The 24,757-nt window shown below is 50.3% G+C and overlaps 1 protein-coding gene across 3 annotated transcripts in view; it reads right to left on the bottom strand.

Moving 5' to 3' along the window:
* The window catches only part of EYA2 (EYA transcriptional coactivator and phosphatase 2), a 257,204-nt gene that overhangs the window by 57,072 nt on the left and 175,375 nt on the right, over nucleotides 1-24,757 (bottom strand). For all 3 annotated transcript variants that reach the window (XM_049649930.1, XM_049649929.1, XM_049649931.1), the window contains one exon: nucleotides 19,979-20,062. In XM_049649930.1, the coding sequence (XP_049505887.1) occupies nucleotides 19,979-20,062 (84 nt within the window). The remainder of the gene's footprint in view (nucleotides 1-19,978; nucleotides 20,063-24,757) is intronic.

The raw sequence follows: 24,757 nt of genomic DNA on the forward strand, positions 1-24,757 counted from the left end.
ATCGTGACCCGAGCCGAAGTCGGCTGCTTAACCAACTGAGCCACCCAGGCGCCCCACGAGGCATTTTCTTAAAAAAACCTGTGTAACAAATCGAGGTAGATGTTTGGGAACCTGGGAAGTGGTCTTCAAATATTCATGCAAAGTTCATCAATAGCTAATGCTTGGTTGAGAACTCTTAGTACCTTACATGAGTTTCTGAAAACCTTCTGGTGGCATGGTTAACAGTCAAAATCACTAAGATAATTAATTAACTTAATTAACTAATTATAAGCAATGTAAATGAGGGGTGCCTGGGTGACTCAGCTGGTTGAGCGTCCAGCTCTTCATTTCAGCTCAGGTCCTGATCTCATGGTTCGTGAGATCAAGCCCCGCATCGGGCTCTGTGCTGACAGTGCAGAGCCTGCTTGGGATTCTCGCTCTCTCCCTCTCCCTCTGGACTCCCCCTGTGTACCCTCTCTCTTTCTCAAAATAAAAAATAAACTAAAGAAATAAAAGTAACGTAGGGACGCCTGGGTGGCTCAGTCGGTTGAGCGTCCGACTTGGGCTCAGGTCATGATCTCACGGTCAGTGGGTTCGAGCCCCGCGGCGGGCTCTGTGCTGACAGCTCAGAGCCTGGAGCCTGTTTCAGGTTCTGTGTCTTCCCCTTTCTCTGCCCCTCCCCCACCTGTGTCCACAGATCAGGGTTTTTCATCCTTGGTACTGCTGTCATTTTGAGCCAGATCATGATTTGGCATGGGGGGTGTCCCGTCCACTGCAGGGCACTGAGGGGTCCCCCCTGCCTCTAGATGCCGGTAACAGCCCTCACCCAGTTGTGACAACCAAAAATGTCTCCAGACTTCGTCACGTGCACCCGGGAGGCAAAATTACCATCAGTAGAGAGCCACTGCTCTAAGTCATTAAAAAATAATGAAAAAACTCAGTCCTTGGTGTTTAGTCAATCAGCTTTGTATTTATGGAGTGGGCAACCTTATTAATGAAACTAACTTTCTAACTAATGATGAGCTACATTCAATGAAAATCTCAGGGCACCAGGGTGGCTCAGTCCGTTGAAGTGTGACTCTTGAGTTCAGCTCAGGTCACGATCCCAGGGTTTTCGGATCGAACCCCGCACTGGGCTCCGTGCTGAGTGTGGAGGCTGCTTAAGATTCTCTCTCTCCCTCTGCCCCTCCCTCCCACTCTCTCTCTCTCTAAAATAAAGTAAAACAAACAAACACACACACACACAATCTCAGTCTCCCAACAGTGAAAGGTGCCACTTTCCTGTCCCCAAGGGCAGTGTGATCCCATCACGGAAGCCAGACACCTGCCTGCAAATCTGTGTGTGACCGGGGCTCCTGCCCTCCCTAACTAGAAGGTGTGTGGCTTTGGGCACGTCACTGTGCCCACTCCCTGTCTGGGTGTCGTGGGGGGTAACCACAGCACCTGTCTCCTAAAGTGATGAGGAGTCGGTCAGAGGACGCACGGAAAGCACTTCAGATGGGTGCCAGGCTGGGGACACGCTCCCCTAGCAGGCTTGTCCTTCTTATTCACAGAATCACTTCTCTGGGGCCTCACTGGCCACACCCAGCGTCGCCTCCACTGTCACCTGAAGGGAAGGCCGGGGGGGGGGGGGGGTGCCCAGGGTGGGAGCCTGGCCTGGCATTTTGTGGTCGCGGCCCTCTGTCATCGCAGCAGACTGCCTCAAGCCAGGCCGGTGGCTGGCTGGGTACCCTGTCTGGGCTTGTAGACTTTTGTGGCAAAGGGCAGACCTGCCCACTCTGGAGACGGTTCACAAACACAGGCGGCTTGCGACCTGCATCTGCCTTGCTTGACATCCCAATCTTCAGGACAAGGCGCCCTGACACCTATTCTGGGACCTCTCCCCCACTTTTAAAGAAGAAAACCACAAACACACCAAACCAATCAAAGCCATCGCACCCTCCGAGCCAACTGGGCCTTTAAAAAAAAAAAAAATATCACTGCCAAGTAGCTGTTTACAAGCTGAACAAATAATTACTCTGCCACAAGGCAGAAAAGTATTAATTAAAGCTATTCATTAAACCAGCCCCACTATTCTGTGGGGTTTATCTCGAGGAAGTGTCAGCCAGAGGTTAGGGACGGATTAGCACACAATGGAAGGCTTTGCCAGTTAAATCTCCTCCTTGTGGTTTGCTTTTAATAATCAAGTTGTCATTAAAGAAAGAATTTAATGATTTTAATTGGGTTTAATTACTTGGAAACTCCTGGAAAACAGATCAGCTTGTTTAAAAGAGAAAGACAAGAAAATGAGGGTTGTAAAGAAAAAAATAGTTTGATTTGCAGGTTTAAACAGTGAAGTTTAAAAAAAAAAAAAAAGCCCCAACAACTTGACTTCTTTGGGCAGTTCCACAGGAGAACACAGAAAACAGAAAAGATCTTCTTAGCTCAGCGAAGGGGTCTATTTGTACTAACAAGAACACTGCCCAAAGCACTGTAGGATAAAGCCTGTCACCACTGAGTCACAAGACCAGCCACACTGACTACAAATGCTTAAATCACGGTCAAATCGAAGAGAACAAAGGTCTCTAAACCGGTTCGTCTTTGGGAGTTTTAGCCAAGGACTCAGACTCCTTGATTTGTTTTTATCCTTTGGAAAAGAATGTTCTTTCTGCTGGAGGTATCTAGCAGCTTTTTTTTTTTTTTTTAATTTTTTTCTTAACCTGCTTATTTATTTTTGAGAGACAGAGCACCAGCAGGGGAGGGGCAGAGGGAGAGGGAGACACAGAATCTGAAGCAGGCTCCAGGCCCTGAGCTGTCAGCACAGAGCCCGACGCGGGGCTCGAACCCACAGACCGTGAGATCATGACCTGAGCCGAAGTCAGCTGCTTAACTGACTGAGCCACCCAGGTGCCCCGGTATCTAGCAGCTTTTAAAGCGTTTTTCTCTGGGATGTGAATTCAAAGGCAAAAAATTAGAGGTGGATCTGGAGGTCCTGGACGGAGCAGGGGGCCCGTCGTCCTGATCTGCCCAAATTGAGGGCTTTCCTGGGACTTGGGACTCCGAGTGCTAAAACTGGAAGGGTTCTGGAAGGATCCTACGAGTCGGTCACCCTAAGGTCAGGGAGCCACTGTCCGGGACCAAGGACCATCTGATGGCATGGGAGACCAGTGCGTTTCTGGAAGTTCATGCAAGAGTTAGATCAGGGCCGGCCACCAGGCAAGTGCCTACTGCCTCTGGGCACCAGCGACGCGTCCTCAACGCTGGGCGTCTTCGTCTTATTATAATTAGCAGTGACCATGCTACTTCCGCGTATCGTCCACCCAGAGGACATTCTTATACAGCCAGCCACGTGCTTCTAAAGACGCGGTTCCTCAAAAGACATTTATTCATCTGTTCATCGTTATTTTTATTAGGATATTTACTGTTCACTTATTCTATAGACTGTTTGCTACGTAGCAGGCTCAGTGCCAAGCGCTTCTCATGTATTAACTCATTTAACCCTCCCCAGGGATGCTATGAGGTATTACTGATACTATACTCAGGCTACAGTGGTGGAAACTGAGGCACAGGGAGGCAGAATGACTTGCCTGAGGTCACATGGCTAGGGAGGAGAGCCAGCTTTTGAACTTGAGCCGTCTGGCTCGAGAGCCCATGTTCTAGACCAGAGGCGAACTTTTCTAGACCAGGTGGCCTTTTCTATAAAGGGCCAGATAGCAAGTATTTTAGGCTCTGTGGTCCATAGGGTCTCTATCATGTCTCAACTCTGTTGCTGCAGCACAAAAGAAGCTTTTGGCAATATATACATGGATGGGCATGGCTGCGTTCCAATAAAACTTTATGTGAAAAAACAAAACAAAACAAAACAGGTGGGAACCGGCTTTGGCCCACGGGATGGATACAGTTTGCCAAACAAAATGAAACACGGAGATGTGCTGGAGGGTGAGGGAGGCAGAGAGAGAGCAGGACAGACTGACTGTGCCTGTGCGTGTTTGGGGGAGGCTGCTAGAGGTGGGGTGGGCAGGGAGGTCTCTCTGAGGAGCTGAGGGAAGACCCGAATGAAACGAGGGAGCTGGCCGTGGGGCGCTTAGGTAGCAGGAGCAGCAAGTGCAAAGGCCATGGGGCAGGACCAAGCTCTGTGTTGGAGGAGCAGAAAGAAGGCCGTGGAGACAGGACTCGGCTCGAGGATGGTCTGCTCCGATCCCACCGTTTCCTCCCCTGCCACTCAGCCCTAGAGCATGTGACGTCGGCTGTTTGGACCGTCCTCTCTCAGCCCAAAGGTTTCCTTTGTGTCAAGGATCAGGAAAGCGAGGGCGTCTGGCATGAGCCGATTCTGGCATCGTTTCGGTCTGCAGAGAGGCTACCCAACTTACAAACACTGATGGTGTATGTCCTGGGGTGACCAACAATGCTAAGCGTCCTACCCACCCCGCACCCCCCCCCCCCCCAAAAGAGCAGGAGGACGGTAGGAGCGAACAAGCAACTGTTTTGAGTAGCAAAATCGATTTCCCCTTAAATGGTGACAGAGCACTCGGCATACTGTGATCCGGACTCCCAGCACCTACAGAGGCCCTGAGAAGCAGCTGGAAGTCCTCCATCAGGACACAGGGTTCCTCTTCCCTCACACCTCAACTTGGCTGTCAAGATGCAGCATTGTTGAGAGTGACAGAAACTCACTCGTCCATCCTATCATTTATTCCTCAAATATTTACTGAGTGTCTTTTTTGTGCCAGGCACTGTTCCAGGCATTGGGGTACACCGGCAAGCAAAATAGCTATAGAAATGAACAAAACAAGATTTGTAGTACGTTTGACGGCAGGGATACCGTGTACGGCCGCACAGGTTGTGCACTGCATAACTCTAGGGGCACCATTCACACACACCGCCATGAAAGTGGCGCCTCCCAGCGCTGAGCAGTGCACATTCTGTGCTTCCGCCAGGCAGTGGTAAATGCTACAGAAAAAAATAGAGCAAAGAATCTGCGTCATGTATGTGGACTATGTAGGAGGCGTGGCAATTTCATACAACGGTTAAGGAGGTTCCTGCTGAGAAGATGGCATTTGAGCAGATTTTCAGGAGGAGAGGGAGGAAGCCGTGGGGGAAGAGGAGCATTTCAGATAAAGAGAACAAAGTGTTCAAAGGCCCTAAGGTGGGAGTATGTCTGGCAGGTCTGACTACCACTGGGGAGGCCAGTGTGGCTGGGCTAGAGTCGCAGCCCACCTTCTGGTAACGGCATCAGGAGTGATTCTGGGGGAGCCAGAATTTCACCATGCCCTGTCTGTGTAGTTGTGAGGGAGCTAACCCCACCAACCCCCGGGGGTGACTGGTTCGAGCCAGGTCAAGGACAGCTCTGTCCGCGGCTTGGTTGGAACTACTGACCAAGAGATAGTCCATTCACCGGGGTTACTGAGCTGGTAGAATGTTGGTCTTATGCTGCTATGGGCTATTTTTGCCACCACAAATGAAAGAAAAACAGATCTGCTGACGTTGCTTGAGGCTCTGGATCCAGCCATGCCTGAAGCCAACAGACCCCTGAACATTTTAGAAGAACCAGTGAATTCACTTTTCTGCTTGAGTCAGCTTGAGTTGGGTTTCTGTTACTTACAACTGAAAGCAAACTGATTTGATGGCTGATTATGGGGCACATTGAAAGTGCTGTGCTAGAAACTAGGGATACAGACACAGCATCCTTGCACTTTAGGGGCTAAAGTCGAGTTGGGGAGAGAGACAAGTAATGAGGTGATGAAACATCCAGTGATACATGCTGTAGGAGGGGGCAAGTGCAGGGTGCTAAGGGAACACACGCGGGAGGGATGCTTAACTCAGGACAGTCAAGGAAAGCTTCCTGGAGGCGGAGACATTCAGGATAAGACCTGATGGCTGAGTGAGCATTAGCTGGGAAAATGGTGGCAAGAGAAAAGCATTCCTGGAAGAGGGAACAACATGGACAAAGGCCTGGGGTTTCTTTACCAGCAAGGCTGGAGCCTAAAACATCCACTTGGGAGTCTCAGAGCTGAGGCAGGAGAGGACGGAAGGAGCTAGGTCTAGACGGGTCTGGAAGCCAGCCCACAGAGTTTGGACTTCATCCTGTTTTTTTTTTTTTGGAAGAGAGAGAGGACGAGAGAGAGGGAGGGAGAGAGGATCCAAAGAAGGCTCTGGGCTGACAGCCGTGAGCCCGATGCGGGGCTAGAACTCATGAGCCGTGAGATCACGACCCGAGCCGAAGTTGGCTGCTCAACCGACTGAGCCACCCAGGGGCCCCTGGACTTCATTCTGTGAATGAGGCCCCAAAGCCAGCAAGACTGACAGAGACTGAGCAGGTCACTTAAATCAACCACACGGCCCAAGTGACACACACACGGCCTTGTTGTCTTTCGTTCTCTGACTCCTGTTGCAAGAAATGTTTACCTTTCCTTTTCACTCTTCCTGGAGACAGACAACAGTGCAAGGGAGAGTCTTGACAACGGATATTTGGCCTGAGGCAACAGGGAGTGGTGGGGAGTGTGGCAAACTGGAGCCCAGCTGGCCTGTTTACAGGAGCGGCTGCCATGAAGCTCCAGCCAAGTGATGCCACGTGGGATTGTGGATCATGGCCAGACCTTCTGATTTTTCAAGAGGACCCAGAAATCTGAATTTTTACGTGAAATCTCCCCATTTCATATTTTTTAAATTTTTTAATGTTTATTCATTTTAGAGAGAGAGAGACCGAGCACGGGCAGGGAAGGGGCAGAGAGAGAGGGAGACACAGAGTCCGAAGCCGGCTCCAGGCTGCGAGCGGTCAGCACAGAGCCCGACGCGGGGCTCGGACCCACAAACCGTGAGATCGTGACCTGAGCCGAAGTCGGACGCTTAACTGACTGAGCCGCCCAGGTGCCCCTGAATCTCCCAAATGTAAATGCTGCAACTAATTTTAAAAATGCAACAAAAGATATGGCTGAGAGTCCCTCCCCCCGCCACCGCCATGATGTCCGGCATAGAGAGTGACTGGTTTGGATGGAGGTTTGAAAGTTGGCCCTAGAACTGGGGGCTTGGTGATTGGCTGTAGCCTGCTTGGAGGGGCTGGGTGGGGGGCCCAGAATGGTCTTTGGAGCTCTGGTCTGATTCCTTCTCTGCTGCTTACTAGCTTGGCGGTCTGGGGCGGTGTCCTTCTGCGTAGAATGGGGATAACCACATCTGCCTTCGTGGGTTTGTCTTGAGGACCAAGGGTCTGACTCGTGACCCAGTGCCATGCACGTGGGGGAAAGGTTTATAGCTTTTATCCCTATAGTTGAAGGCTTCTGGGTATGGGTTATAGGACAGACTGAAAGTCACCATAAAAGTAAATACCTTTTTTTTTTTTTAAGCTCTTACACACATAAATTTGACAATGAGCAAAATGAGCGACTTCCTCGAAAACCACAAACTACCAAAACTCGTCCAGGATGAACGAGCAGCAAGCATTAAAGGGATTGAATTCGTGGCTGAAAACCTCCCGAGAAACAAAATCCCCAGGTCCAGATGGTTTCCACTGGAGAATTCTACCAAATTAGCACCGATTCTCCGCAACCTGTTCCGGGAAACAGAAGAGGAGACGACACCCCCAACTCATCTTATGAGGCCAATGTGACCCTGACCCCAAATGAAGAGATTATTTTTTAAAGAGCCTCTAATTTTTCAAGTAAGAAATGTTGACCTTACCGCTCCAGGCAGTTGTGTCCCCTCCAAAGCACCCACAGTGCCCTTCGGGAAAAGTCACCTGATTCTCAGACTCGTCTTGTTGAGGTCAGTGGGGCAGGAATGATACTCCAGTTTTACAGGGGAGCAGACACCTCTCTGGTTCGCAAATATTTTCATCAGCTCGAAGGAGAACCCCATACCCATGAGGCTATGGCTCCCTGTTCCCCACTCCCCTCTAGTCCCTGGCAAGCACCCGTCCCGTGTCCTACCTCTATGGATTTACCGATTCTGGATGTTTCCTATAAATGGAACCACACCATGTGTGTGCTGTGTCGGGCCTCTTTCACTTCGTGTCATGTTTTTAGGGTCGGCCCATGTGGAAGCATGGATGGCTGAGAAATAGTCCACTGTACGAACATCCGACTACGTGTTTATCCCTTTGTCCGCTGACGGGCATTTCCAAAGAGATTCTCAAGCCGCACATTTCTACTTTGAACTAGGCCCCGTGGGGGGGACTTGGGTCAGAGCTTTCCCCCTCTGCCATCAGGAGGACCTACGAGTTCCTTAACTCACAGAGGAAGTGCGGTGGGGTGGGGAGCAGGCCTGGCAGTGGGAACCTCCTACGGCCCTGTCAAAGTCAACCCCCCATCTAACCAAGCTGACACCCTCCTGCCGTCCCCCCCGTGTGACACCCTTGTTGCCGAAGGCCCACGGGAATCCCAGCGCTCCTTGGACAGCTCAAGAGCCCTATTGTTGGGGTATTAGTACCGTAAAAAATGCAGGTGGGGCGATGGGGGAGGCAGCCTCCCAACCTGCTAGTTAAGCATAAGGGAAAATTGGTCCCATTATTTCGGCTTGCAGGGTGCCTAGGATTTTTTTTCACTCCTTATCATTGTGAGCACCAAACCCTATATTTACAGAAGACAAAGAGTGTCTTGCTTGAACCCAACCGACAATCTGTTGTAGGTTTTGCATAGGAGATTTAAATCCCTTTTATTATTTTTTCTTTTTTTTTCCCCCCCCCCCCCCCCCCCCCCCCAGATCCCCATCAGCATTCACTGAAGGGTAGAAGTAAAGAAGCAGGGGGCGGGGGGGAAAAGTTGGCAAAAGAAGTCTTGGGAAGCAGTCGGGCGTTTGTTAAATCTGGTGGGCGGAAAATCGGGGGTCTTAACCAGCTTGAGACCCCTCAGCCTGAGTTGACTCTGTAAGGAAATGGTCTCTCTCCAAGCAGCAGAGAGCACAGGGCTTCAAAGACAGTCTCTGCTAATGAGCACTTTTCTGACAACCCCAAACCGTCTCTAAAATATATCTTATGTTGGAAATAATCCTTTAATGCTCTAAAATACATAAGGCACTTGGCATGGAGGCACGCTGGCTCAGGGAAACACTATTACAGGGGATTAAATCTACAAAGGGTACCATCCCCTGCCCACGGCCCCCCCAGCTGTCATTCACCTCTAGGACCTCTTTCAAAGCATTTCCAGCCTCTTCCTCACCCACCCCCGCCAGAATGACAACCACAGATGTTTGCTTCCTGCCCTTCTGGATGGACGGGAGCGGCTAACTAAGTCACCATCCCTCGTCCTACAGAGAAAATAATCACCGCTCGAGAAGGCCAATCAAAGTCCTCCTTTCTTTATTAGCCACAAAGATGAAATACCTTTCACTTCACTGAAAAGAGAGCTGGAGGGGGAAAAACAAAGATTTAAATACAAGGTTTAACCCCCAGTGGGGGAAAGAAATCTCCGACTTCCTCAGAAAATCCTTTCCAAATTGTATTCGTCTTGACTTAATCCACATCTACCGAGTGAATTAGGCAGTATTTATTTTGAAAATCCATTTTATAGAGTTCCAAGGACTCTGTTTTCCTTGGGCAGGGCTGACTCCATTCCAGAGCTGGAGGCCGCTGCGAGGGCCCCGCCAGGCCTTTAAACTTCCAAGGTGCTGGCCTCACATGGCTAACACACTGTAAATAAACACAGCTGAGCCCAGAGAAATTGGAAGGTTTTCTCATTAAAGAAATAAAATAAACAGATGTCCTTAAGCACTTTGGCTTGTGTTTGTCAAAGGGTAGAAAGCTCTAGATGTCTGAGCGACAGAGGTGAATTAGAGCTACATCTCAAGGTAGATGGGGCAAAAAGAAAGAAAAGGAAAGAATCCGTGGTCCTCTGAATTAACTAATAGTCCTCCAGGGAGGGCCCTTTTGATTTGAACCGTAGCAACTTCTACAAATAGTTTTTAACTGCTGGGTCATAAAACCGGGGTTTTTTATTTCTTCTCAGTTTGTAAAGCAGTAACGGACAGGCTAAGCCGTGTATCGCCAACCTGATCTGATTGAATCCTGATGGCACTGTGCTGGGTATTGGATTCCGGAATCCGGGCCGGAATCACGTAATAACACCCGCTGAGGAGTGGGGGGAGGACCGCGGCTGGTCGGAGGGGACAGGGGAGCCATGGGAGGGAACGTGCGGGGAGTCAAGGTCTGGCCGGGCCCGCTCTGCCCAGCCTCTTCCAGACGTACAGAGAGGCCGGCGGGCTGGCTGGATCCACCAGAAAAGTCGTCACCAAGTGAGTTCATGGCTTACATCTTGCTTCACTAATGTGTGAAGGAATCACTTGGGAGTCAAGTTTAAATGTCCTTTCTGGTTCATCTGGGACCCGAGACCCTGAATGTGTAAGAGCTCCCCGGCAATGCCGGTCCCTGGACCACACTTCAGGTCGCCAAGAGGGCTTACGCTCGTTACAACGGGGTTCTGGCAATGAGGAGTGGCCGTTCCTGTAAGAACCGATCGTGAAGAAGTCCGAACGTTCAGACCCCCCTCCGTGTCTCGGTTTGGGTCTCCCCAGAAGCAGACCCTGAGTCTAGGATTCAGGTGCGAGCAGTTTATCTGGGAGGGGCCGCTGGGAAGTTCTGGTGGCCCAGGAGGCAAGTGGGGCCGGGGGAAGGAAGTCCACGAGTCCACGAGGGTGGGGACATCTGGGGGACGGTGAAGAACACCCCCAGAGTGTCACAGCTACTTGCAGGGGGAGGCCATCATGCCCACAGGAACAGGGAGGGCTGCGGGGGCCAAGGGTGGGGCGTTAACAGCGCTGCTCTAATGAAAATTCCGTCCTGGCCACTTACTAACGGTGAAGTGATGAGATTCCACCACCAAGCAATCCCAGTGAGACATGAGCCTCTTTGGCGTCCCGATGGCAAGCCCCGTGGTGCTATGAGCCATCGGGAGGGTGCTCAGACCTCATCAGGAAGGTCTGAGAGCAGACGCTGGGTGCGGGGCATTGCTTCCCTTCCAGCTGCTGGAAGAGGGGGTTGGTGGTGCTGGTGGGAAGGCCTTGAACCACGCGGAGAGAGTGGAGCTCCCAGCCACAGGAGATTCCCTAGACGGACGGTCACGGGGAAGGGGACAGCCTGCGTCTCTGAGACAGGGTTTGGGACCCCTTGACGAAGCTTGGAGGTCGGCCGGAGGGAGCCAGGGACCGGCCATCTCTGCCCCCACACGTCCCGCACACCCTGGGCACGACCTGGCGTTGGTGGCTCACAAATGTAAATGCCTCCGGGGACAGAGGAAGCGCTGCACAGCCCGCCGTCCGGCCGCACGTGGAAGGCCCCACCCCGTGGGGGGTGCCGAGGTGCACACGTCCTGGCGAGGGGTCTCCGCTCTCTGAAAACTCAGGTCTCGTGTTGCCAGGACGCCCCAGTTTTCAAGAGAAGTGAGACATCTAGATTTTTTAAAAGTATTTTTTTCTTTAATGTTTATTTTTGAGACAGAGAGAGCGAGAGAGAGCACGCAGGCCGGGGAGAGGCAGAGAGGAGGGTGGGGGACAGAGGATCCGACGTGGGCTCCATGCCGACAGCACAGAGTCCGACGTGGGGCTCAAACTCACAGACTGTGAGATCATGACCCGAGTTGAAGTCAGGCGCTTAACTGACACGCGAGACATCCAGATTTTCATGAAAACTGTCCAGATTTCAAAATACTGGCAATGAGTTGAGAACTTAAAGACATGCCAGGGGGCCAGAGTGCGCCTGTCTTTAGGTCACATTTGGCCCAGCCTTGCCCATCTGAAACCTCGAATCTCTTCAGACCGAGCGGGACACGGCCCTTTAAAGGGATGATGTGGAGGGAAAACCCGGATGGGATTGTGCCCAGGCAGCAGAGGCATCAAGGGCCCCTGGGCTCCATCCCAGGTCCCCCACCTGCCAGAATGTCCCTGGCCCCAAGCCTGCCCTAGAGGGGCCACTTGCTCAATACTCCACCCATCATCGTGGCTCTGGGCAGATGCTGATAAACCCCCGTCTTGTCACGCATGCGGCTCTCGGTTCCCTAGGGGGCAGGCACCCTGGAGTCTCATTTCTGCAGTGACTGCAAATCATACGCACTTAGAACTCCCTGCCGGCAAGCTATTTACTTATTTGTTTATTCAACAAACATTTGTCAGGCAGATACGCCCGGCGCTCCGGGGGATGAAGCTGTGAACACGTCAGTGGCCTGAGAACATTCACGTGGACCCCTGGGGACGCAGTTTAGGTGCATGGCTAAAAGCAGCGGGCCGCGTCCTGGCTCCTGTCCCTTCCGAGCTGGGTGACTGCGACTCCAGTCATGCCGCCTCTCAAAGCGTCAGTTTCTCCAGAAATGAATATAATAGGAGCCGCCTCTCAAAGCGTCAGTTTCTCCAGAAATGAATATAATAGGAGCCACCATGCCTTACAGGCTTGTGGTGGGGATTCCGCCAGAGAGAACGTGTAAAGCCGCAGCAGTCCCTCAAGGGTGCTTGTCACAGCATTGTCCGTGCGGGTGGGGGGCTGGGGGAGCCTGGCTGTCCTCCTCGTGGGGAGGGGGAGGAGGTAAGCGTGGAATTCAGGGCGTGGGTTACTTGCAGGGTTTCTCAACCGCAGCACGACGGACGCCTGGGGTCAGGCAAGTCCCTGGCATGGGGGCATCCTGGGCACTGCGGGATGTTGGTTATGGCAGTGCCGGATGTCGCCTGGCGGCCAAGTCACCTCCAGTTGAGAACCACGGAGTCAGAACCCTAGGACTGGATGTACGGCTTCGTGGAAGATCAAAAAACCACAGAGCAGAGGGAGACGAGTGAGAAGCGCGGGTATTTAAATACGGCCGTTACATACATGCCCTACGTGTACAGAAACAAGCAGTACGTATTTCGACAACAGTAAACTATGGGGAGAGGGGAGGAGGAAGATCCACGTGGGTCTAAAAGGAAACACACGGGGCACCTGGGTGGCTCAGTCGGTTAAGCGGCCGACTTCGGCTCAGGTCATGATCTCACGGTCCGTGGATTCGAGCCCCGCGTCGGGCTCTGTGCTGACAGCTCAGAGCCCGGAGCCTGTTTCGGATTCTGTGTCTCCCTCTCTCTCTGACCCTCCCCTGTTCATGCTCTGTCTCTCTCTGTCTCAAAAATAAATAAACGTTAAAAAAAAAAAAAGATAAAAAAAATAAAAGGAAACACACATCGTACCCCCGTGAAACAAGAGAGGGGCTTCGTGTGCCCACAGAACACGAACAACTCAACACCTGCGCGTGAGGCCCAACTTCTAAAACAAGAGAGTTCACAGCAGAGTGCTCGGCGTATGGCAAACCGTGCAAAAAAACCAGAATTTGTTCAAGGGGAATTTGCTAGTTGGCAATAGGGGGTGGACAGGTCAGGGCCAGAAATGAGGACACCTCTACAGCCCAACGTTGGAGAAGAAGGAGCCGTGCTGCATTCTTTATTTGCGGTTGGTTCTGCCTTCTACATATATCCAGACTCCCCTCACTCCACCCCTACCCCTCTGGTCCAAACAGCCGGCATCTTTCAGCTGGACTCTTGCAGTAGCCTGCTCACTGGTCTCCCTGCTTCCTATGTTGCTCCCCTGTGGTCTACCCTCCCCAGGGGGGCAGCCAGAGGGATTCTTTAGAAATATAACTCAGACCCTGTTCTCTCTCTGGTCCAAGCTTCTATGGCTTCCACTTTAGAGCAAAAGCCCGGTGAGTTATTACCCTCCTCCTTGCTTGCTCTGCTCCAACCATGTTAGCTTCCTGGTTGTCCTTAAAATCCACCAGGCAAACTTCTGCCGCAGGGCCTTTGCACTTGCCGTTCCACTGCTCTTTTACCACATATCTACCTGTTCCTTTAAGTCTATTCGACATTCAGCTTCTCCATGAGGCCTCCTTCTCTGGCTGCCTTTTCTCAAATTTAATTACAATCCCTCTCCTCTGAAATGCTTCATATACCTCAAAGAACACCATCAACCAAGGGAAAAAACCCAAGCGGGGGAAAAAAAAAAGTATTTTCAACTCACATATCTGCCATTGCGAAATACTGCAAATCACATATATACCCAGCATATGTAAAGAACTCTCGGAAGTCTACGATAAAAAGTCGTATCAACCGATGAAGAAACGGGCGAAGGATCTGAACAGACACTTTTCTCAAGAAGATGTCACCAATGGCCAAGAAGTACATGAAAACACCCTTAGTCATCAGTCAACGTCATTAGTCACCAGGGACATGCCAATCAAAACCACCGTAAAATCCCACTACACCCCCACTGGGAAAACTACATAACCACAAAGACACTAACGAGTGCTGGTGACGAGGTGGAGAGATTGGAGGGGACCGTAAGATGGGTTCCTCAAGATGCTCAACCTGGAGTTACCATTCCCGGGTACGCACCTAAGAGAACTGCAAACCCCTGCCTGTGCAACATCTCACCCTCAAATGGTCACAGTGGCGTTATTCATACCAGCCCCAAGCCCAGCCGTCTGCCAACGCACGAACGGACAAAGAGTGGCACATCCCATACCACGGAGAATCACCCAGCAACGAAAAGGAATGGAGAACTGGTACACGCAGTAACCGGGATGGATCTAGAAAACATGATGCTAAGTCAAAGAAGCCAGCCGCAAAAGACCACGCGCTATGATTTTTTTTTTTTTTTCCTAAGGAATGTTTAGACGGGACAAATCTATGGAGACAAAAAGTAGATTAGTGGTTGCCAGGGACGGGGCGGGGGTGGGGGGAGGTGGGGAAATAGGGAGTACCTGCTGAGGAGCACGGATTTTTCCTTGGGGTGATGAAAACGTCCCACAATTACACGCTACTGATGGTTGTGCGACTCTGACATACTAAAAACCACTGAACTGTACAGACTGAAACGTACGGGTATAGCACGTGGATTAGATCTCAAGAAAGCTGTTATTAAAAAGCACACACAACTGGTCCTGGAGTTGAGTTTCCCATCGGTACTGAGCTGTCTCGAAGGCAAGGCACAAAAGGAAGAGTCCGGGGCGACCCACGCTGATTAATCCCCCTTAAGAGCCCCTTCCTGGCCACAGGCAAAGAAAGGCTCCCGAACACCTTGCATCTGCCTAATCCGGGCTGCAAAAAAAAGTTCGGGGCCTCAGGGGAGCCCGGTGGGAGGAGGAGAGGTGAGGGGAGAGGCGGCAACTGCGGGCTGCTCCGGCTCTCCAGGGAATTTCTAATGGAACCACAAGATGGGGGGAGGTGCTCTGCCAAAGGGACGCTCTGGCACTGAGCACTGGGTATGAAGAGACGGAAAGGAAGTGGACAGACGACAGCCTCGAGCAGCACATGCCTCTGATTGGGAACAGGAAGAGAGCCCAGTTTCTGTCTGAAAATTCAAACGCTCTGTTTTGAGTCAGGCCTTAATCATTTGAGCTCTGTTGCCCTTATTTCCCTAAGTAAACAGCAAGTTACCCCTTTGGCTGGGACCACAATTGGCATGGTTTCTGCTTCCTGTACAGTGCTCAGTGTCATGGCGATAAGCAGGGAGCTGCTGGTCCTTGGCACGGATGTACAGGGTGTCTTGGCCTGTACCTGTCCTCACCCTCTCTGGAAAGAGCACTTCAGTCTCCCTGTGGGAAGCGTCCCTCTCCCATTCCATCCATTCGGCTGGGATGGAGCTGACCCGCTCCTCCACCCTCTCTGGCCGTGGGCTCTTGATCTAGGCTGGGGCTTGATCTCGGCTGGCGAATCAGAGCCCCAGAGGTTAGGCCGAAGAGATTCAAGCCTGAGAGTTGTGCTGGAATTTAGGGAGTAGGTCTCCTTTTTTGGATGGGATTGCTGACAGAGAGTCGCTGTATGGAGGAAGTCGGCCGAGGGATGCAGAAAGACCAAGCCTCGAGAATGCTGCTTGTGCTCCTGGATCCAGCCCAACCTGAATTCCAAGTCCCTCTGAGTTTTTCAATTATTGCGATCCAATAAATTCCCTTTGTAGCTTACACGCTCTACAAAGTGCTTCGAATTGAGTCCTGCTTTGCTACCAGCTGTTAGTAATGAGTTCCACATAGCTGTAGCTTCTGGAAAAGCACAGAGAGAAAGAGTCGTGGGCCAAAAGTCAAGGCTACGTATTTTGTTTCTGTTATGAATACCTTGACTCCATCGCCGCCCTGTGCCTTAGTTACTCTGTCTGCAAAATGTGGTTCATACTTCTGTTCCTCTAGGGTCCTCTACACTTCTCTCACTTCCAAGTTTATTGCTGTAGCCCAGATCTCTCTTTGGAGCTACAGATACAGTTGCCCTCTAGGTTCTTTTTCCTCAACATTTTTCCCTTTCGTTGTTCTTCCTCTTATTACATGGTGCTCTGTGCTAGGAAACGCTAGCCCTCCTCCTGTATCCACCCTTCCTTTCTCCCTCTCAGAATAACAGAATCCCTGAACTTGAATGGTGCATGTGACAAGACTACATCTCCCAGATTCCCTTGCAGCTAGATGTGGCCACGTGATCAAGTTCCAGCCAACAGAACGTGAAAAGAAGTGATATGGGCACATGCCGAGTCTGGCCCTTAACAGAGAAGGGGAAAAATAAGATAAAGGGGGGTAAATTCTCCTTTTCCTGTGCCCCCTTCTCGCCGGCTGGAATGTACGCACGGGGGGCGAGCTGTGTTTTATTTTGCCAATGAGGGCAACTTCTAGGGAAGGCAGAGGACAAAGAGGGCCTTGGTGCCTGGTGCTGTGTAGGAGTCTTACTGGCTTGAACTGCTTACACCTGGACTGCTGGCTGGATGAAGTCAGCCATCTTGTTTAAGCCATGGCACTTTGGGTCCCTCTTGGGGTGGCTGGATTTAGCAAATTAAAAAAAAAGTACTCCTCATCCAGGGGAGAGCGGCGGGGGGAGGGGGGGTGAGTTCTAGAACAGGAGTGAACATGGCACAGGGTACCCCCCACCCCCAAGAGGCCAGTCGCTACTCAGCTCCCATCGATGGCTGCTGCCACACAAAAATGCAGGATTGCCAGATTCTCTAATTTTTCAAGAAGAGTTGGAAATCTGGACTGTTTGGGTCCGTGCAATCTCCTGATTTTTAAATGTTGGCAACAAATTCACATTTTTTCAAGCACTCTAGGGGCCAAACAAAAATGTCCGCAGGCTGAATTTGGTCAGCGGCCACCAGCTAGGCGTTTTTTGTTTGGATACTATTTTCCTTCCTTCCTTCCTTCCACAAATATTTATTTGATGCCTTCTAAGTGGGGGCACTGTTCTATGCGCTGGGGATAAAGCAATGGACCAAACAGGCAAAAAAAGAAAAAAAAAAACCATGCCTGTCATCATGTAGCTTTTCTAGAGGATAGTCCTGACTTAATCACGCAACAGATATTTATTGAGCAATTCTGGCCCGTGCATTGTTTGGCTGAGTAGGTAAAAAAATGTTCATGGGCCCTGCCCTCGTGGTACATATAGCCTAGAAGGGAGACAGACACACAGTGAGTGCATAATTATAGATGAAAAACACAGTTATGGGGAGAGCTGTGCTTTAGATAAAGGTTAGCCAAGTCCTCTCGAAGGAAGCTACATTTAAAATGAGAACTGGGGCGCCTGGGTGGCTCAGTCGGTTAAGCGTCAGACCTCGGCTCAGGTCATGATCTCACAGTTTGTGAGTTCAAGCCCCGCGTCGGGCTCTGTGCCGACAGCTCAGAGCCTGGAGCCTGCTTTGGAATCTGTCTCCCTTTCTCTCTCTGCCCCTCCCCTGCTTGCACCCTCTCTCTCTCTCTCTGTCTCAAAAATAAACAAACATTAAAAAAAAATAAAATGAGGGCACCTGGTGGCACAGTCGGTTAAGCGTCCGACTTCGGCTCGGGTCATGATCTCACTGTCTGAGTTCGAGCCCTGCATTGGGCTCTGTGCCTGGAGCCTGCTTCAGATTCTGTCTCCCTCTCTCTCTACCCCTCCGCTGCTCACGCTCTGTCTCTCTCTCAAAAATAAATACACATTAAAAAAAAAAAAATAAAATGAGAACTGAAAGACAAGTAAGAGTTATGCTAGTAAAACAACATGCTAGAACATTCCAGAGTATAGCAGAGGCTTCCAGGGTGCTCCTTCCCCACATCCTCTCAGCTGTTGCCATTCCTGTCGGTGTAGAGGCTTTCAACTGTTAGTCTCGAGGTCCCCTGCTGGAGGGGTTTCTCAGGGGCAGGCCGGAAGCGCAGGGAGGTAATCCCCTAGGGAAGCCCTTAAGCTATGATGGAAGGGAAGTGGCAGAGAAGTATCCCAGCACCCTCACGCCTGGCGGGTCAGCTCGGAGGTGTGTTCTACAGAGTCTCCCAGGGGTCCCCGGTGGGACTGAGCCCCGGTCACCTGCAGCGGTAACTTGTATGGGCTGCCTTCCCTTCCCATGTCACTCTTCCACTCGGCATCCGGCCCTTCCTGGGAGAACCCCAGCAGAGATGGGAGGGTAGGTGGCTGGTTTGAGGACAGAAAGCACTTTAGGATGAGAGGCAGGAAACAGGGCTGCAGAGGGGGGGGCAGGAGCCCGCTCACAAACAGCCTTGGGAGGGATGTGACACGAGCAGGTTTGTGTTGTAGGATGGTCCCTCTACAGGCGGCTATACGGGACCAGCACCACAGCTGGAGGTGAAGGTGGCTGGGCTGAGGTACGGCTGGAGAGAGGCAGCTGGCAGTGACGGATGACAAGGTGGCATGGGCTCTGGGCTCTGCCCTGGTCTCGAGGACGCCCACAGCGTGGTTTCAGGAACGGTGGTGAGACACAGACACAAAAACCATCCCCATGATGACAAAGCCCTACACAACCCGCGAGAACCCGACTGTTACCCGCAGCCGCAGAGCTTGACAGGGGGCCGTCTCTAAGGGCAAGACGAGTGAAGGCAAGCCTTTCAGGGGGCAGTGACTTTACCGGGGTGGTTCGGAAAAATCCTAAAACGCCCAGACCTAGTGGGTAACCCACTACGATAGCCCCTGCGGGACGGCTCAGCTTTTTGCAACGCCTGCCAGTTCGGTCTGGTGTCCTTTCGGCAGTTCTCGACTCTGCCACCCTCTGCCTAAGCTGTGCTCTGTCCAAGAACGCATGTCGGATTTCCCGCAGGCCCTGCTAGACGTATTAACGGCATTCCTACGTGGCAAGAGATTTCTGCACCACCAACACCATTTTTATATTCTTTACAACATAATGGCAGATGATAAATCTATCTTGCTAATTACACATCCAGCTTGTTATAAGCCCCATAAAAAACACGAGCAGCTGGAAAAGCCATGAGGTGATGTCAAATCATATTTCTGGCCTCTAAACAGAAACAGAAATATTTTCCAGGCGCTGGTGAGTCTCACGGTTCCTACCCGTGCGTGGACGCAGCTGCCAGCAGGTTGCTCACCTCAGATGAGATGATAGCTTTTCTCTGAATCCCTGTCCCTCCACCCCCCTGCCCCCCCCAACCTGCCTCCCCGGAGAGACGGCATCCACATGTGGTTTGCCGGGAAGCCCGCAGGACGGATGCACAGAATCGGCAGGGTTTGGGTCTTAGCAGCTGGGTTCGTTTTCGCATTATGAAGGTGGTTTCAGGGTTTCTTCCATTCACCACCGATCAGCCCATAGCATCTGCCCAGAGTTCTAACTGGATGCTTCCCCGACATAATCTGTCGGTGACAGATTTGCTAAGCTGTCGTGAAGGTCCACGCCGGAGCTGACAAAACGCCTGCCCCTCGTCTCAGAAACACGGAAGGAAGATGACATTCATCTGCCGGAGATGCTAAGATAAACAACAGGGAACAAGGAAAACACTCTGCCTCGTTTTTTAGCTAAAATTACTGTTTTTGGCTGCGGTGTATCAGACTAAGAGCTTATATCCGATCGAGTGGATGCTGAACGCTTCGTGGGTTGGAAGAAAGGCATGGGGGACGACAGAAGGGGAAGCTAATTAAATCTTCACATGTCGAGGGAAAATTCCATAGGAGCTCTCAAACCCAGACTGACCCAGAGGGGTAGCTTTTGTTGGAGAAGCCGCCTCATAAACTGCCCCCACAATTCCCAGGACAAACCAGCTGGACAGACTGTCATGTTGGGAAAAAAAAAAAAAAAAAAAGAAACAGAGAGAGAAGACACAACATGGATTCTTACCTTCCCGTATCTGGATGCAAAAGTCCCGGTGAGTAAGGAGTGAAAAATAATTATCGTTTCATCCAAATCCCACACGAACACACGCTGTGATGAAAAAGAGGAAGACAAATGGATTTGCTTGCATCTGACTTAATGTCTGCAGAAATCAATTCCCTGGGAGGAGAAAGAAATCTTGAAAACCATTATCTTTAAGTTATAAAACATGTGACTCACCGATGTGTCACTGGGTCCCCATCCAACTTCAGCCGTGTAAAGTGTATTCTGAGGGCCAATTTTGGGCTCCTATCAAACCCTTAGATGCCAGAACCAAGAAGCCTGTTCCTGCCTTCCACATAAAAGCTCAAAAGTGGAGGAGCTCAGTCCAAAAGCAACAATAAAAATCATATAACTCATTTGGAAAAATGAAGTACTACCATTTTACATTCACCCGCTCACCCTAAGCCCGACTACTTCTAAACACCCCTGTTTTTAGCAGTTCTGGCGATAACCTCCGTAACGTACTTATGCCTTTTTACCTACTGACTGGCCGACTTGAGACAACAGCTCTTGACTTAGTAATGTGAAAGATGAGGGTTTTGCTTACGGCGATCTCCCGCATTTCTCCAGGACTTTACGCTTTTCACGTAGGTGAGCCCCTCGACTTCTAAGACCATCTGCTTTGGACACTCTCCCGGGCTGACGCAGTAAATCTCACATGGAAGGTGGTTGTTGTGTTCTCGCCCTTTCCCCCCACCTCCTCCCCTCTCCGTCATTTAGCGGCGTTAGGCTTACTTTTGCACTCCCACCGTGGATAAACCGATTCGTGTGCTCGGTTTCATAGAGGTACTTTGATCTTCTGTGCTCTGTTTCTATGTTGATTTTCAAGGTTGGTAAACAGTAAAGGGCATGCACATCTCTGATCACTGTTCACTGCAGAACCAAGTACCATGTTGGGATTCACCTCCTTCTCCGTGTGTCCAACGTCCTAACCCCAGAGCCACTTTCAGGAGACTGTTTCTACCACTAAGGTCATGTCCTTCCCTGTGCTCCTTCCCGATTAAAAACCACGCCATATCCCAGTTTGTTCTACAGAAGAACCGTGCCTGTCTGGAATAACTTTTTGTTTTTGCAGGAGTTTATGAACTGCTTTAATTTCTGTCTCCAATGATGTGCTTTCGTTAGAGTCTCAAATTCGGCCACACCCGCTGTAGCAAAGAGGTTCATCCTCAGTGACAGAATGCTCCAATGTGGCCTGGGTCATCTTCAGGCTTGCTGCATAGGTAGCATCCTGAGACTTCCTGATACTGCATTTCCGGACGAGATCGACTGTTTCCTGGAACCCAGGTCTCTCTTGGTTTTCTTCCTTGTTTTGCTTGAGTAGATCCTGAAGCTGCTTCTTCTGAAAGGGTGTCTGGAAAGCAACCGTGCTGAATTCCTACCTTTCTGATCTATCTTCATTTTGCTCTATGGTACCTGTGGGTACAGAATTCCAATTGGAAAATAAAGTCCTCTGGATGTTTGAAAGAATTCCTCCATTATCTCATAGTGTCCCGTGTGACCGACGGGGAGTGTAATGTTTCATGAATCTTTAGTCCTTCGTAGGTTTTGCTTTTTCACTCTTGTGGATATTTTATTTTCATTTTTTTTCCTCGTCCATCTTTTATCGTATTTATTTATTTTTAGTATCATTTATTGTCAAGTTGGCTAACACACAGTGTGGACAGTGTGCTCTTGGTTTTGGGGGTAGATTCCCGTGATTCATCGCTTACATACAACACCCAGTGCTCGTCCCAACGAGTGCCTTCCTCAATGCCCCTCACCCATTTTCCCCTCTCCCCTGCTCCTGTACCATCAGCCCTCAGTTTGTTCTCTGTATTTAAAAGTCTCTTATGGTTCTCCTCCCTCCCTCTCTGTTTGTAACTCATTTTTTCCCATTCACTTCCCCCATGGTCTTCTGCTAAGTTTCTCAAGTTCCACGTATGAATGAAAACATGACATCTGTCTTTCTGACTGACTTATTTCACTCTGCAATAATACCTTCCGGTACCATCCACACTGTTAAAAATGGCATGATTCCATGGTTTCTCATTGCCAAGTAGTATTCCATTGTATATATAAACCACATCTTCTTTATCCATTCATCAGTGATGGACATTTGGGCCCTTTCTCTGGGATATTTTAAGATCTTTTCTTTATACATGCAGTCCTCAAGTTCCGTGAGGATAAACCTAGGTATGGTCTTTCTTCATTCATACTGTTCAGCACCTACGCATTTTTGATCTTATTTCTTTACATGAAGACAGTCAAATTAGACTTTTTTGATTGATACTGCTTGTACTTTAAGAAAAAATATTTTCTAGAATTTTGTCTTTTTGATCTGTGTTCTGGGAGATTTCTTAAACGTTTTCTTCCAACCCTTCTATTAAACTTCTGATTCTGTCATTTAAAAATTTCCGATGACTCTTTGTCTCTGAGTATTTCCTTCCGAACAGCCCCCACTGCTTATTTTATAGACGCAAGAGCTCCCTGGATCTTTATAAGAAAACTGCTGAGAGTTTTCCAAAGTTCTTTTCTGTTTTTTAAATTACCTGTCATGTATCCTATTAACTTATTCTGGCCCTTATCTTTCACACTGTTGCTTTCCGTCATTTTTCTGGTGATCACGGTCTTTAAGGGCAAAGGGCCTGACTGACTGCGTGTGTAGCTGGTGTTGGTAGCAGGGGGCCCGATGCACCTACTCAGTCTGTCATCTTGAATGGGGCACCCTTGAAACTTCTCTGGAGGTGAACGGCTATACTTAAAAAAAATTTTTTTTAACGTTTATTTATTTTTGAGACAGAGAGAGACAGAGCATGAACGGGGGAGGGTCAGAGAGAGAGGGAGACACAGAATCTGAAACAGGCTCCAGGCTCTGAGCGGTCAGCACAGAGCCCGACGCGGGGCTCGAACTCACGGACCGTGAGATCATGACCTGAGCCGAAGTTGGCCGCCCAACCGACTGAGCCACCCAGGTGCCCCTGAATGGCTGTACTTAATTTAAACATGGGCATTCGCCATGCTTTTAACAGAAGGGCGGTCTCTAGGAGGAAAAGGTCAGTTAGTGCAAGGGTTTTCAAGGCACTTGGCAGATCTGAGTGTGATTTTGTGAGTTTTTTGGTCTAGTTACATTTATGTGTGTGTATGTCACAGTATTAAGTATAGTTATTATGGGTCATGGAAAAAAAAAGAGATTTGAAAACTATTGTTTTTAAGGAGGGCTTCTGGGTTTCAATGGCTAAGTCCTAATTTATCTGAACTCAATGGATCAGGAGCCACTGTGGCTGGTTAGTTAAACGTCTGACTTTGGCTCAGGTCATGATCTCATGGTTAGTGAGCTCGACCCCCATGTCAGGCTCTGTGCTGACAGCTCAGAGCCTGGAGCTTGTTTTCAGATTCTGTGTCTTCCTCTCTCTCTGTGCCCCTCCCTTGCTTATGCAAGCTCTCTCTCTCTCAAAAATAAATGAATGAACTTAAAAAAAATAAATGAACTTAGTCGGATCAGTTAAAGCGAGAGATTTTGGTAAGGGAATTAAAAAAAAAAAATCAGTGAGTATTTTCAAACTGAATGCAGACCCCTTTCATTTATCTACAACATAGCCTCTGAAGAAGAAAGTCTGCCCCCCTCCCTACCACTCTGTTCCCCTGCCTTAGATCCTTGGTGGGTAAGTTCCGGGTGGCTGTTTTGCAGTGACCCTCCCCCCTAGCCCATCATGGTTTGGGCCAGAGAGAGCCCCAATCCCAACTGGGCCAGGGGCTTTTCCTTGGAAACTTGAAATCAGAACCCAGAAAGACATTCACCATCTTTGAGTGGCTGTTGGAGGCCGCACCATCTGAAGGGCAGGGAGGGCCAGTCTGCAGGGAGCGCGGCAGAGAGGGGTGAGAGATGGAAAGACCACCCCACACTTTGCCAGGACCTGGTTTCAGACGGAAACAGAGGGAGGCTGGAGGAGGGCAGAGCCCAGGAACCAGCGCCTGTGCGGGCTGAAGACACTACGGTTGGGCATCCGGGCACCTGCACTGTAGTGCGTGCGGAGAGAAGGCGCACACGCTCTTCCTTGCTCTGTTTTCCTTCTGGTTCCAGCATCCTGCTGATGCTCTGCTCTTCCCACCTTGGGGTAGAGAATCTCTGTATCCCTAAAATAAATTCTGCTTTTCCACTTAAGCTAGCTCACGTGGGGTTCTGGCACCTGCGGTCGATGGAGTTTAACTAATATACGCTCAGAATTTCCCTCCTTTCCACTTCTCCCACATCGTTTCTCTCTCGTGGGCTTCAGTCATTAGCAAAACTGCCAAAGCCTTAGGAGGTGCGATGTGGTGCTAACCCTCCATGCTGACATTAAGCACAGAAGTGAAACACAGCTCACACCTTTTCAACGGCTCTCGCCCAGTGGTACTTTCCTCTGGAATCGAGAAGCAGCTGTTTCCAGAATAACGTCGCCCCGTAATCCCTGACTTCCATGCCACCCCCACTGCCTTCTCAGTTCAGTGGAAAATGTCTCTCCACCCCCACCAAGAGCAGAAGCCGTGTTAAGTGACCGAATAGTAGAAACAACAACAACAACAACAAGACATTCGTGTGTGTGCCACCCTGTGATTTCCACAGATCCCGCAACTTGAAGCTGTAGGAAACCCTCGGGAAAATGGGAGGCAGGAAACCGAAGGACGAGCGGAGGCACACAAATTCTCTTCTAGTCTTTTGCAAAGGCCCAAGTCCTGCTGAGGGGATGCTGTAAAGTCTCCTCGGTGTTGGAAGGAGAGGGC

Source organism: Panthera uncia, assembly GCF_023721935.1.
Source record: "Panthera uncia isolate 11264 chromosome A3 unlocalized genomic scaffold, Puncia_PCG_1.0 HiC_scaffold_11, whole genome shotgun sequence".
Taxonomy (NCBI): Eukaryota; Metazoa; Chordata; class Mammalia; order Carnivora; family Felidae; genus Panthera; species Panthera uncia.